The sequence below is a fragment of the Euphorbia lathyris genome, chromosome 5 (genome assembly GCF_963576675.1).
Source record: "Euphorbia lathyris chromosome 5, ddEupLath1.1, whole genome shotgun sequence".
NCBI lineage: Eukaryota > Viridiplantae > Streptophyta > Magnoliopsida > Malpighiales > Euphorbiaceae > Euphorbia > Euphorbia lathyris.
Genome location: NC_088914.1, coordinates 64,992,938 through 65,008,210, shown reverse-complemented (window position 1 = coordinate 65,008,210; position 15,273 = coordinate 64,992,938). Strand labels below are relative to the sequence as shown.

At 33.2% G+C, this 15,273-nt stretch overlaps 2 protein-coding genes across 2 annotated transcripts; one reads left to right on the top strand and one right to left on the bottom strand.

Annotated features, from left to right (window-relative positions):
• LOC136229853 (AAA-ATPase At2g18193-like) lies at positions 1 to 4,042 on the top strand. The gene is made up of 3 exons (XM_066018733.1): positions 1 to 990; positions 1,085 to 1,428; positions 3,958 to 4,042. Exons 1-3 carry the CDS (start codon positions 1 to 3, stop codon positions 4,040 to 4,042), a joined length of 1,419 nt encoding a protein of 472 aa, XP_065874805.1.
• LOC136228794 (pentatricopeptide repeat-containing protein At1g20230-like) lies at positions 4,036 to 6,710 on the bottom strand. The gene has a single exon (XM_066017271.1). The coding sequence runs from the start codon at positions 6,586 to 6,588 to the stop codon at positions 4,399 to 4,401; it is 2,190 nt and encodes a 729-aa protein (XP_065873343.1). The 5' UTR covers positions 6,589 to 6,710; the 3' UTR covers positions 4,036 to 4,398.
• Between the last annotated feature and the right edge of the window lie 8,563 nt (positions 6,711 to 15,273).

The following is a 15,273-nucleotide window of genomic DNA, read 5'->3' as shown; positions in this document are numbered from 1 at the left end:
ATGGCTGCTTTGTTGATCCAAAACCTTTCAATGTTTCCTTCTACTTCTTCTTTGTTATCTTTATATGCTTCTTTCTCCACTTCCTTAATGCTCTTTCGAAACGTCTATCAAGAACTTGTTCCCAAAAATCTTGAAGATTTTGTCAAGTCTAAGCTCAAATCCTATTTCTCCACCCATAAGATTTCCCCTTGTTACGACACTTTCATCATCGATCGTTCATGGAGAGACATTTCTACCAACAAACTTTTCAAAATAGCTAAATTTTATCTTTCCACCAAAATCGGCCCTGAAAACAAGATCATCCGAGTCGGAAAATTCAGCGGACAAAAGAATTTAACCGCCGGCCTTGTTAGAGGCCAGGAAATCATCGATTCTTTTCAAGGCATTGATATTAAATGGCACTTCGACATCCAATCAGAAGAAGAAGAAGACGGCGCCGGTGAATATTTTAAACTAAGTTTCGATCCCAAACACAGAGATAAGGTCTTTGATGAATACCTGAAACATGTTATTACTACTCATGATTCTATGACTAAGAATAACAAAGAAAGGGTTCTGATGCTGTATTCGCTTTGCCATGGAAATTGGAGAAGTATTGAATTTCAGCATTCTGCTACTTTTGATACAATCGCCATGGATTCCGATTTGAAGAAATCTATTGTACAAGACATTGACAGATTTCTCACCAGGAAGGACTATTATAAGAGAATTGGTAAGGCCTGGAAACGTGGTTATTTACTCTACGGTCCTCCCGAAACTGGTAAATCAAGCTTGATTGCTGCTATGGCTAATTATTTGAAGTATGATATTTATATTCTAGAGCTTTCGGACATTGATTCGGATTATGAATTAAGGAGCACTATTTTAGAAACAGATAGAAAATCTATAATCGTTGTTGAAGATATAGATTGTAACTCAGAGGTTCTTGATCGGTCCAAATCCGAGGACCATTCTGATTCTTCTGATTCCAGTTGCGATTCCGATGATGATGTTAGAGTGAGTATTATTTTGTAGCTCAGTAAATTCAATTTGTTTTCTTATTATTATGATTTTTGATTGTGGATTAACATATGATATGATGCAGTTTAGTCTATCATCGCTACTAAATTGTGTGGACGGACTATGGTCGAGCAGTTTAGAGGAGAGAATAATAGTATTCACGACGAATCACAAAGAAGTATTGGATCCAGCATTGCTTAGACCGGGAAGAATGGATATGCATATTCAGATGTCATATTGTAGTCGTGAAGGATTTAGGGTTTTGGTATCAAATTATCTAGAAATAAAAGAACATCCTCTCTTTAAAGAGATTGATGAAGTGATTGAGAGTGTGGAGGCAACACCAGCTTCATTAGCAGAAGAAATGATGAAAAGTGATGATCCAGATATAGCTCTAGCTCAAGTGCTCAACTTTCTCAACCAAAAAAAGTTTGAAAAAGCAGCTCAAGATGATGAAAACTCTCTTACTTGATAATCAATTTAATTATATCCATGTATGTCTTCTTTTTTGTGCTACTTGAATTCAATTCTTGCTTTTTACGAGGGTGCATCCAATATAATTACGTTTCAGATTTAATTGTACAAATGATTCCGTGATTGATATTTGATTGTATATAGGTGTTAACAGGGGAGTAGATGAGGGCGTGCAAGAAGTGCTTCCGCACAGGGCCTCAAGTTTATAAGGGCCCCAAAATTTAAGATGTGATTAGTCAAATACAGATATTAGCTTAAATTAAAAAATAATAATAACATAATTTAATAAGATTTATTTACACTTTTTCATTACATTGGGTGCGTATGTGATTTAAATATTCAACCATTAAAAATTTACAACCTTAATACAAAATTCTATTAATTATTAAGGGTTTAAGAAAAATTTAGCACAGGGACCCCAAAAAGTTTAAGACGGCCCTGGGTGTTAACAATCTTGAGAAGGATTGATGTTTGATATGCTATGGATACGATTTGTAAGAATGATTGAGTAACATAATAATTGACATATGTATATGGTTGGTTGGAACTTTTTATTATGAGGTTGTCAATTGTCGTGAAAGCAAATGTTATATATGCATGTTATGCTTTAGATAGGCTATACACAATGGTTAGTTTGCGTATTGCAAGTGTTGTACATGAAGAGTTGTATATGAAATTGAGATTAGTATTTTGGGGTGCAAATGATACTATGTACTGTTTATTATGATATGTAATATATACATTTAGCATCTTGGAGTGAGGATGGTGCTTGGATACCTTAGAGTGGAGGGGGCATCTAGATACCTTGGTGTGGGAGTGATGTCCTTTTTTTATATATATATTGTGATTGTGAAGAGCTGGAAATAGTTAACCATTGAGTATAATTTCTCATTGGCAGGTAGGGCCCAATTAATTAAACGAGATATAAACTTGCATAAGTGTTGGACTAGTTATTGGTTAATGTGATTTTAATGCGAGATTGTATTATTGATTAAATGTATTGTATATGTTTATACGATTTATTTATTGTTATGTATATACTATTGTTTCCCCTACAATTACGTTGGAACTAATTGAGGAGGGATAAACATTGAAAAGAGCCCGAAAAAGGAAACAGAGAAATGGCCCAAAGATGAAGCTCAGCGATGACAAAGGGGTCAAAACAGGATAGAAGGGCCAATGTCCGTAGAAATAGGAGACATGGCGGATAAGGCAAGGAACATTATTTATATTTAAAGTTTTTCATGCCAGGAATTTTCACATGAACCTTAATGAGCAAGTGAATTTGCTTATTCATCGTTAGATATATGCTTATTAAATCTAAGCATCAGGATGCTTAGAATCTCCACCTTAGGATTTTAATAAGCCTATATCTAATGGTGAATGAACAAATTTTACATACTCATTAAGGTGCATGTGATCAGGATAAACAACTGCTTGTAGTTATTTATTATTGATAAAATTATCCTTCTTATTTTCATAAAATATGTTGTTTTTTTAACATTATTTATATTTCTACAACATAATTACCAGAAGAACAAGGTTTTGTTGCATTCAATAAAATTTTTATTTTTATTTTTATTATTTTATTTTTTATTTTTATTAATTTGTGTAACACATTTTTTATTTTATAATAGGATAAGATATAAAAATACCCCTAAAGTTTATAGCAATAAGTAATTTTACCCTCAACGTTTAAAATCGTGCAATTATATTTCTTAACATTGACCGTCAATAGCAATTTTACCCCTAAAATTGACAAGTTGGGTCAATTTGAGAAATAATTCATCAAAATGTTTCTTGGTCATGAATATTATCATTTAGACTTCACATGTGCCTCATTTTATCATTATTAGTAACAGACCACAAACATATGATTAGACTTGAAATTAAAAAAATAAAAAAATATATTGTCTTTTGTACAAGTTGGATAAAAAAAATTCAAATATTTCGCCGAATTTATAAATATTAATTTTCAATTTTATTTTTAAATCACAAAAAATATAATATCTTTTTTTAGAACTAACTAGTATGTGCAGTTGGAGTAGAATAAGAAATAAAATATATATGTTTTATAATAATGTCTGAAATTGACCAAACTTGGTAACGTTGGGAGTCAAATTACTCTTAGCTACCAACATTATGGGTAAAATTTCACAATTTTAGACGTTAAGAGTAAAATTGCTCCTAATTATAAACTTTACGAGCATTTTTTCACCTTATTTCTTTTATAATTTCTTTGTTGATTAATTTAAAACATGTCCATATTAGACATTTTAAATCCAAATAGCAATAGTTCAATATAATTTTACCAAACACTAATAATTAAACAGTTAACAACAACTGCTAATAGCTTACTTCAACTGCAAACAACTAACAACAACCGCAACAGCTATTAGTTAACAGCTAAACCAAACATGCCCTAATTCTAATTGTGTTTGACCTGTCCCTATAAGTGCAGTTTCAGCTAAATATAAATGAAAGAATAGAAGAACACAAGAATTTAACAAAACGCAGCACTATGCTACGTTGTGGATCAGCTAAACTGGATTTAGACTGGTATTCATAATAAGGCCTACATACAACTCTCTCAAAAATGGGTTACATCCACTACATATAAAAGCGCAGAAGCATTCTACTCTCCTTCGGGTGTCAAATCACCATTTACAACCATTACATAATAAGCATTATCCAGATCGGACCTTGTTTCTTCATCAAGAGCGTGGTTATGCATGTAGCAAACTATGCACAAAGGGTGTCTATGTCATTGTAATGAGTTAACAAAAAATAAAGTTTAATCTAGTTCACTTACACAGGTTTTCTATTAGCAGCTTACTATAAATTTGATCTCCTATTGTGATCTATGTGGTTCTCAACTATACCCAAAAACAATAGGGAGCACTCCTAGCAAATTATTTATATAATTCACCAATAATCTCCGCAAGAACAAACTCCATCTCTAAAATGATGAAAGCGGTTGGTGTCTCTGACGAAAATCTCTCTGTTTTCGTAGCAGGATATGAATTTTATAACAGCATGACAATCACCACATATCCTAAGGTTCTTAATCACTTGAAGTGGTAACCCTGGGGATGTGTTCAAAAGCCCTAACACTACTGCCAATTTCTCACTGTGGCCACACAAGATCTCCTCCTTGTCATCCTCCTCAACATCTTGCAATACAAAGTTGGTGTCCGGAAAGCAACCTGACTTTTTCATTTCCATGCTCAGTTCAGCAATTTTTTCAATTATTTGGGTCATTTGCGGATGCGAGTTGTCACCAGCGAGGAGCGTATGCACTTTGCTCTTGATCTCGATCCAACTACAGCCAGGATTCTTCTTCAAACCTCTGTTTTTCATCATATCCCTCACCATATCTACTTCATCCCACATTGCCTTAGAAGCATAAATATTTGATAGAAGAATGTAGTTGCCAGGATTTTGGGGTTCCAACTCAAAGAGTTCCTTGGCAGCAATCTCACCTAAGCTAACATTGCTATGCACTCTGCAAGAACTAAGCAAAGACCCCCAAACACAAGCATCAGGTGTCACTGGCATTTGCTTGATCATGTCATATGCCTCTTGCAGCCTCCCAGCACGACCCAGAAGATTCACCATGCACGCATAGTGTTCCATTCTAGGTTCAATGCCATAATCTTTCAACATGCTGTTGAAATAACCCCGACCTTCATCGGTGAACCCTCCTTGGCTGCATGCAGATAACACACAAACGAAGCTAATAGAATCAGGCTTTTGCCAACATCTTTTCATCAATTGAAAGATGTCAATAGCTTCCTTAGTCATTCCATGCATTGCATATCCAGCCATTAACGCATTCCAGGACACCAAATTTCTGGTGGGCATCATATCAAAACAGAGTCTAGAAACATGTATTCTTCCACACTTTGCATACATGTCAATCAGTGCACTACCGACATAAACATTACCCGAAAATCCACTTTTAAGAGAAAAGCAATGGGCTGCCTTCCCGTGCATTAATGCTGCAATGTTTCCGCAAGCTGGAAGTAAGCAAGGGATTGTTACAGCGTTGGGCTTCACACCCATAACCTGCATTTCCCTGAATAGCTCCAAAGCCACAATATCCTTCCCATTCTGGGAGCAAGTAGCAATAATTGATGTCCATGACACAACATTCAGTTCCATCCGGGCCTTAAGTTTATTAAATACCTTCAATGCTTTGTCAACAAGACCATTTCGTGAGAGCCCTGTAATTAAGGCATTACAAGCACCTATATCCATCTGATGAAACTCATTAAAAACTTGTAACATCTCCATTCTGCATCCGCACTTCCCGTACACATCAATTAGAGCGCTAACCACACAATTATCCTGCCCTAAACCTTGCTTGATAACATAACCATGAATCTGGCAACCAATGTCCAACCTTTCCAAGTCGCCTACTGCTGAAAGTACACTAGAAACACTAGTCCCATTGGGCTTAAATCCTTCTGAATGCATATTTTGAAACATGGCAACTGCCTCCAAATGGTATCCACTGTGATTAAACCCTGAAATCATACCATTCCAAGATACAAAATTGAGCTCCACGCCGTGATCTTTTCTTCTAGAAAGTAATTGCCTCGTCTCTTTTACAAAACCCCTTCGTGCATAGGCAGCAAGCAAAGCACTGTAAGCAAGAACATCCGGTTGAGGCAGCCCATCAAACACCTTGTGGGCGTCCTTAATCCTGTTACATTTGAGATACATAAGGACCAAAGAGGACGAAACACGTGAGTCGGAAGCAAACCCAGATACAGTTGCGAAGCAATGAACCTGCTTGCCGGTCTTCAATAAAGATAACCCAGCACATGCCTTGACTACACTGGGCAAAACGTGTGCATCAAGCATGATATTCTGAGAGAGCATCTGAGAGGAGATACGGATCGCTCGACCAAAATCATTAAGCTTTGTTGCTTCATAGATGAGTTTAGAAAGGGCAATGGAATTTTGGCGGGGTACTGAATTAAGCACAGGATTTGCGTCATCGAAAGAGGTATTATTTGTACGGGTGGAAGGGTGTGTAGCGGTGGAAATGTAAGCATGCAACTGCCTGGTTCGTGTGCAGTTCACTGCTCTAAATTTGGTCTTCTTCATCAGCTAGACGACAGTCATTAATTTATTAGCCTCCTCACCTGAATGGAAAAAACATTTGCATAGCCAGTGCAAACCATCTAGGAAAAAATAGTTACTGCTGTGGATGTGGACATACCCTTACGAAAAAGAATAGTTACTGTATCGTGGACATACCCTTGCAACCCAAATGTTTTTTTTATTAGCTTTCATTTCATACTAGCAGTAAGCCCGTGCTATGCACGGAATTCAATTAATTCTCTAATTTTAAAGTTATTATGTAAAAATATTAATAAATAATTAAATAGTTCAGAGGCTAAATATAACTAAATAATATATGAATGACCAAATTATAAAATTTTAAATAAATTAAAGGCTAAATAAAATAACACTTTAATCGGGAGTTTTATTATATAAATTAAATATAGTTAGTTTTTAATTTACATCAAGTCCATTGTAAATTTTCTACCAAGTTGATAACAACTATGTAACCATATTTTAAAGGTTTTGATTTTCAAAATTTATTATATTGATTAAATATAATTAGCTTTTATTATTTAATTTAATTTCACCAAGTTAGTAACAACTATATAACCATGTAAACGATTTTAATAGTTCTCATTTTCAAAAATTATTATATGTTTAAACATAATTTTTTTTTTATCTCAATCACAACTATTTTTTTAATCTTAATCACGGGCCTATTTTGATTTGTAATATAAGGGTTTAATATTTAATATTAGTATGGAGATTTCAATCCCTCAGTGGCAAGTAAGAATCAACATCTTATATATTCTGTTAATTTGACATATCACTTAGTCTTAGTCTTGTGATGCTGGGTTTTTTAAACATATGAAATAGATACTTATAAATTTGTTATCATTGTAAAATGCAAAATCTCACCCTTATAAGTCTGAAAGTTCACATATTAATCTAAGTAAATTAGAGGAAAAGACATTAGTATAATTTCTATTTTTGTTTTAAACCGAGTGAACAAAGCGAACAACAACGAGATGAGAAAAGTTAAGCATTAATCTGAACCTATTGTCGTCTCCTCTTCTCTATCATCAAGAATTGTTACTTTTGCTTGCAATGCCTCTCCCCTTGCTCTATCACCAATAATTGTTACTTTTGCTTGCAATGCCCTCTATGGTTTGCCAGATTTTGTTGCGAACCCTTTGCATTTTCAAGTACATGATTAATATTCCAACTTGGAACAACACTTTTGGATACATTATTGCTGTTAAATCAAGTTCCTGAACCTCGACCGCTGGCTAGTCGGTGCCAGTCCCCTTGTTTGAGTTTTACGTTCAAACCAGATTTAAAAAAAAAACCACTACTATGTCTGTCTTGCATTTCCATGACTTTTCTGAACCTGCAAATGGGTAAAAATTACTAAGCACCATAACAATTAAAAACATAAATAAATAAAAGCTTAAAATATATATAAAAAATAATAGAATAATTCTAAATGAAGAGGATCAATTTACAGAGCTATAGGGCTCATGGTGACAGGGTCACCCTGTGCTTTGGTTGTGGCTCCATTACCATTAGTTCATGTGCAAGAAAGGTACATATAAGCTTTGGCTCAAAACATATGAAATTCAATCTTCATAACTATATAGAACAGTTGGTTCAGAGTTCAACAATAATCTTGAATTTGGTTTTCCTTAAGTATATGGATCATTTCCCTCCAATCCATCTTTAGAAATATGTAAGGCTACTCATCTTTGTTTCACTGGGAAGATTAATAAAATTGGTAGGTAAATATTACAATGTAAGACCATATAAAATAACCAATAAATAGAAATGAACCAGAAAATAATCTTAGCCGAGAAGAGAAGTAGCCAAACACATTTACAACCATTTGAAATAGAAAATCTCAAATTAACCAGAGTCAGTAGAAGAACATTTAGTGATCAACAGATAAAATGGTTTAGATAACAAATTGTCACATAGAAATTCCAGTGTAAGAACCAATAAGAAAAACTCCATATTAATCCTCCTCCAAAATGCAAATTGCAACAGGCATACACATAATGAAAAAAATATGAAATACAAAGTAATTGATTGAATTGAAAAGATAAGGTATGAAATACAAAGTAAGTGATTGAATTGAAAAATTAGGGTGAAATTAAAGTACATGGGACCAAATCCAAAGGAAGTTTTGAAAGCCATGATCCGAAAAGCTAATTAGTATATCAACACTTAGAGGCTCTTGAATTGTCTCATAATTAGAATAAGCGGTAAATATGCACAAGGGAAGAAATAATCCAAAATTACATATACAAAAAATCTATTATATATACTCAATTCTTAATCTCCATCACAAATTTTCATCATAAAAGCACCACCTCATCAAAGTAATTGATATAAACAATGTTTTAGTTGTTGTTCAATTTGGGAAAAAAGCTTCACATATCAGCATCCTTCAAAATGAAGCATAAATTAAATTTATCACAGAGATAACTCTGATGCATGGCATGAACTTCTTTACTGTCTCATTTGCAGAATTAATCGAATTATATAGAGAGATGATCCTCTATAGTCAATAAGCTTATTGACTAAAAAAAAGTTCATGATGCATGACACAGGAGTGCATCAAGGTTCCGCACTAAGCCCATTTCTTTTTGCCCTCGTTATGGATGAACTTACAAGTTCACTTCAAGATGGTATACCATGGTGCATGCTGTTTGCAGATGATATCATGTTGGTTGAGGAGACGAAAGAAGGAGTGGAGATGAAGTTGGAACTATGGAGGCAAACTCTAGAATCTAGAGGCTTTAAGTTGAGTCGAAGTAAGACAGAATATTTGGAGTGTAAGTTTAGCGGCCGTAGGAGTAGGGAGGCAGGGACAATCATCCTAGATGGGAGAGTTGTTCAGGCCTCGGATTGCTTCCGGTATTTAGGATCTATTATCCAAACGGATGGAGAAGTAGATGGAGATGTTGCTCATAGGATTAAAGCTGGTTGGTCGAAGTGGAAGAGTGCTACGGGTTTCCTTTGTGATCCCGGCATGCCTAATAGATTGAAGGAAAAATTCTATCGGACGGCAATTAGACCAGCATTGTTATATGGTACGGAGTGTTGGGCAGTGAAACACTGCCACATCCATAAGATGTCGGTGGCGGAGATGCGTATGTTGAGATGGATCTGTGGTCACACGAGAAAGGACCGGGTGCGTAATGAAATAATTAGGACAAAAGTAGGGGTCACATCTATTGAGAATAAAATGAGAGAAAATCGACTAAGGTGGTTTGGCCATGTGAGACGTAGAGCGCTTGATGCGCCGGTTAGGAGAACCGAAGAGTGGCAAAGGGATGTAGTGGTGAGGGGTAGGGGAAGACCTAAGCAAACTTGGAGGAGGGTGATCGAGAGTGATATGAGTTTATTGGGAATTGAGGAAAATATGGTAGTGGATAGGACGTAGTGGAGGGAGAGAATCTGTGTCGCTGACACGATTTGATTTTCACGGTTTTATATGATGGTTCATGTTAGCCGACCCCGAATCATTTCGGGACTAAGGCTTTGTTGTTGTTGTTGTTGTATGCATGACACAGGATAGCTTAAGGTTACTTGAAAAAGAAAAACATATAGAGAGATGATCCTCTATATATATATTTGCCAATAGACATTGTTGTTTTTCTTCGTTTAATCTAATTTTGTGCATAGCACAGGTTTACAGCTAGTGTTATTCAAAATTGAATTCTCAAGTTAATGGCATAGCACATGTTTACAGCTAGAAATTTTATTCATGTTTTTTTTAAGAAATCCATGTTTTAATATATTATGAATTGTTTGAAATAGGGGTAAGATGCAATTATATTATATAAATTATGAAATAGACAATTTTACATTCCTAACTTGTAAGCAATAATTTTTAGGTTCCAGGTTCATATGAAGGAAAAAGCCATAAAACCTAATACCCAGCAAGAATCTGAGTTTAATTATGATGTAAAATACACAGATTGAAACCATAGTTAATGTAAAATACACAGATTGAAGCCATAGGAGAGAAGAGAGAGAAGTTGATCCAAGCTTATTGACTATAGTTTTAACTTGGGTGCTCTGCTCTCTCCATCTATGCTAGAAAAATTTCTTTCTTTAAGATTAAAAAATTCATGTACATTTTTTTTTAACTCAATCAACTTTCCAAGTAACAATTAAAAATTGAAATAAGTAGCAAAAAAAACTGAATTCACAAAACTTTTTTTTGCTTAATTACAGGAATTTTTTCTAGCACAGGTGGAGAGTGTAGAGCACCCAAGTTCCAACTATATTATTTCAGACCATTTTACTAACCATACCCAGTTAATTAATTTACATTCAAAACTCTTATACTCAACAACAAATGAAATTTGCTTTGGATTTGAACATGCAAATGAAATTTTTAAGGGAAGACATCACATATGCAAAATGAAACGATGATAAAATGGAAGATCAGAAATTATGATCAAATGATCAAATCAAATTTCTAAGGGAAGGCATCACATCACATATACAAAAAGAAAAGATGAAACGAAAATCTCCAATGCTAGAATGGAAGACCTGAAATTGAATCTTCAAATTACAAACCAAGCATATAAAGAACCTGAATCAGAGAAAAATCAAAGGAAAAAACCTGAACAATTAGAAATTGGACCAGATGAAGAGACAGTTGAGGGTGGTTCTTCCTGTGAAACTTCGAGATCGAAAGATACGATCTAAATAGGTATAGGTAAGATATTGCGGGAAGATGGGGAAGAGAATATAGGACGTGTGAGTGTGGGTTATAAACCGCTAAACACATGAGAGGAAGAGACTGTGTGAAAGGAGAAACGTGAGAAGATCTGTTTGTTTTAATACTTACAAAACAAATAAACTTAATTTTAAATTTATTAGTGAAAATATTGTTTCTAATTAACGGGATGCTCCTGAAAAAAATACATGTAAGCAAAAACTTCTAAAATGATTGCTTTTAATATATATATATATATAGATATAGATACCTGTTCAACCGATTTACTATATTAGCTTTGATAGCTCTAAACATTCCCTAACAAATTGAGGGAAACAAAATAAAAAACATCGTTAGGCCTTGATCTTTTTTTCTTTCATTAAACCTTTATCTTTTATTTGGATACATTAAGGGGGTGTTTGGTTCAAATTTCGGAATCGGAATTGGAATCGGAATCGGAATGCTACGGAATCAGAATCGGAATGCCTATTTATTTCTTTTGTTTGGTTTCATCCGGAATCGGAATTCAATTACTTTTACAAGTGTTTGGTTCAAATTTTAGAATCGGAATCAGAATACAATAAATTTAAAATTAATCAGATAATAATAATATATTTAACAGGTAATAAAAAATAAAAATATTAATAATTAACGAACCTAAAAAATAAAACTTAATTTGTATTATATAAAATATTAAAAAGTAAATTAGTAATAAAATAATACTTCACAGTATATTATATTATAGTAATATAAATTCGTAGTGAATAGAAATAAAATCATAAATAAAAGCCTAATTAACATATATAAAATGAATTAAATTATAAAGAAAAAAAAACCTCAACACCACCACTACCATGTACAATCGTGGAAGTGAGGAGTTTATGGGGAAAAATTGCTTTTTAATTTATTTTTTTTAATCAATTTTGATTAAGGAGGGAATCAATTTTGATTAACATATATTAAGGAGGGAATGGGTGATTCCATTGTTTAAGGGAATCACATTCCCACTCCATAATTAAATTTGGTCAATCAAACACTCTAAATGGGAATAATTCATTCCCATTCCAATTCATTGATGCTTTTTGATCCAACCAAACACTCCCTAAGTCTTTAATCATTTATATTTTTATCTCATTAAGCCCTTGATGACAAAAAAAAAATTTAAGTATAAAATTCGGCTAACAGACTGTTATTCATTGCACATGCATTCGAAATTTGTAATTTTTCACTGTTTGAAAGCAATTTTGAATGTATAATGTGACTATAGGAAAACTGTAAAAACTTAAAAAATATTTTTTTAATAATTTCAAATACAGATAAAGTTAATAATGTATTTTTAACAGAATTAGGTGTTCATAACTTACTAATTTGGTCATAAAGGTTTAATGAGACAAAAAAATAAATGATTAGGGATTTAATGTATCCAAATAAAAGATCAATGGCTTAATGAACCGAAAAATGAAAGATCAAATGCCTAATGATGCTTTTTGCTCAAATTGAACCACAAGACTAAAATTCCTTTTGGTTATTTTTCTCATTTAGTACCTGATTATTTGGTGAGTGAGGAGACATAAATAAATTCATTATGTTCCGTGAGGGTCAAGTGAGCATTCTAAGTGTTCAAGAGGATAATGATGAGGTCATCAAGTATATTCCAGAAATATAGGAGGTTTCGGATGAGACTGTGTCATAAGAAGCGACATGACGAGTGAAAGAGAAGATACAACGTGTGGATTCTGAACATGTTGTGTGAAGGGTCCATATGGCGTCTCAATAAGCCACACATCGTGTGGCCGAGAACATAAACTTTCTACTTCTCTAAATTAGAATTCACACGGTCTTTAATTAATAGATTTAGTAATTCATAGATTTTAATTAATAGATATTATAATTAAAAAATTTGTCTAACCGGTCTTTAATTAATAAATTAAAAATTCAATTACAAACACTGCATAAAATAGATATTATAAAAAAGATATATTTAATTTTCAAATTAAAAACTAAGTTATAATAAATTCGATTACCTATTTAATTAAAAATGCACTAAATATCAATATAATGTTTTTACGGATATTATTTTTCATGCTAATATATATATATATATATATATATATATATATATATATATATATATATATATATATATATAGGAGAGATCAGGTGTAACACATTCCTTATGGTGTGACAAGGCTTATTGTGTGACAACAGTGGCTTTTTGGTAATTTTTTAAAAACGAAGGGGTATATTTGTAATTTTCTGTGCTTAGTATAAATAGTTGTTTAGTCAGGGTATATTTTTAATTTTTATTTTTGTCTTCGGTTTTTCTTTCTTCTCCGATATTTCTCTCCTTTTCCGATTGCCCTGTTTCATTTCCGATCATTTTTTTGTGGATTTTTTCGTTCGATTTCTTTGTTCTAGCTCTCCTTTGGTGTTTTTGGGAAGATATCGGTGAGTTCCTCTATGTTTTCGTGTTCGTTTTCATCGTATTTCTGTTTGTTGTTTGTTCATTTCTGTTCGTTTTTTTGTTGAATATTTTGTTCGACTTATGGCTCTCATTTCCTGTATTTTTTACTTTATCGGTAGTTTCGGCTCTCCTTTGGTGTATTTGGGAAGATATCGGTGAGTTCCTTTGTGTTTTCTTTGTTCATTTTAGATATTGTATTATGCATGTTCTTAGTTTTTTTGTTTATATTTTCTGTTTAGGTTTTGTATTTTGTTTTTGTTTTGTTTCTTATTTTTTTAGGGTTTCAACGGCATTGCATTTTGATTTTTCATTCTTACCGTCTCTCATTTGTTAGTTTTCTGACTTGTATATGTGTTTTTTTTGTTTTTCAGTATATATCATAATGTCTAAAGCTACTTCTAGTAGAACAGATTGTTTGCGTGAGAATGTTATTGATCCTTCGTTGCTTGATGCTATAAATTCTGATTATATAGCAGATGATGAAGACATGTACTATTTTTTTACTTATGTTTTCATGGAACAATATATGTTTTTTTTGGAACAATATATGTATTCGTTTGGAACAATATATGTATTCGTTTGGAACAATATTTTTGTATTCGTTATGAACAATATTTGTATTCGTCTGGAACAATATATGTTTTTTTGGAACAATATATGTATTCGTTTGGAACAATATTTTTGTATTCGTTATGAACAATATTTGTATTCGTATGGAACAATATATAAATTCGTTTGGAACCATATATGTATTTTGTTGATTTTAGTATTGTTGTTAATTTTGTTATTTATTATGTTTCAAGGGTTTTTGAAAAGAAAAGTGATGAAGGAAGTAAGAAAAGATTTGTGAAGAAATCTGATGCTTTGAGGAAAAAGTCATCAAATATTGATATGCCTGTTGATGAAAGTTCTTCTGATGCTTTGAAGGACGTAGAAAGTTGTTCTGATGCAGATGACGGTTCTTCTGATGCTCGGGATAATATGAATGATCCTGATTTTGTGATCAGTGCGAGTACACCATCTGAAGAACAATGAGAAGATGAATATGTTGTTTCTAGCAGTGATGGAAAGAAAAGAAATGTTAAAGTTAATTTGAAGGGAGATGGTTCTTCTAGATTGAAGAGGAAGAAGGTTGAGGTTGTGAAACGATATGGTGGTTCTAGATTAAAGAGGAAGAAGGTTGAGGTTGTGAAAGGAGATGGTGGTTCTAGATCTGGTTCTAATGCTGTGAACCGTAATTCTGAAAGAAGGATGGTTAAGAAGGACAATCTTTATTCTATTATGGAGGAAGATTTTTGTGCTATAGGATTGAATCAGAGGGTTCGTCCAACAACTTTTATTAAGTTTGTTAAAAGTATGCCAGAGACACACAAAGCTGCTATTAGGAATATAGGCTTTGGTGGTTTTTTGTGTCTAGATATTGGCAAGCTCAATGCATTGTTTTGTGCCAAGGTTGTGGCTTCTGTGGATCCTGACAGATGTTGTTTTATTCTTCCTGGAAATGACCGTATTGATTTGACTGAAGAAG

Coding starts and splice junctions, on each gene's coding strand:
- LOC136229853 (XM_066018733.1), top strand. CDS start 1: ATGGCTGCTTTGTTGATCCAAAACCTTTCAATGTTTCCTTCTACTTCT. Junction 991..1,084: donor GTTGCGATTCCGATGATGAT/GTTAGAGTGAGT, acceptor GATATGATGCAG/TTTAGTCTATCATCGCTACT. Junction 1,429..3,957: donor AACTTTCTCAACCAAAAAAA/GTTTGAAAAAGC, acceptor TATAAATGAAAG/AATAGAAGAACACAAGAATT.
- LOC136228794 (XM_066017271.1), bottom strand. CDS start 6,588: ATGAAGAAGACCAAATTTAGAGCAGTGAACTGCACACGAACCAGGCAG.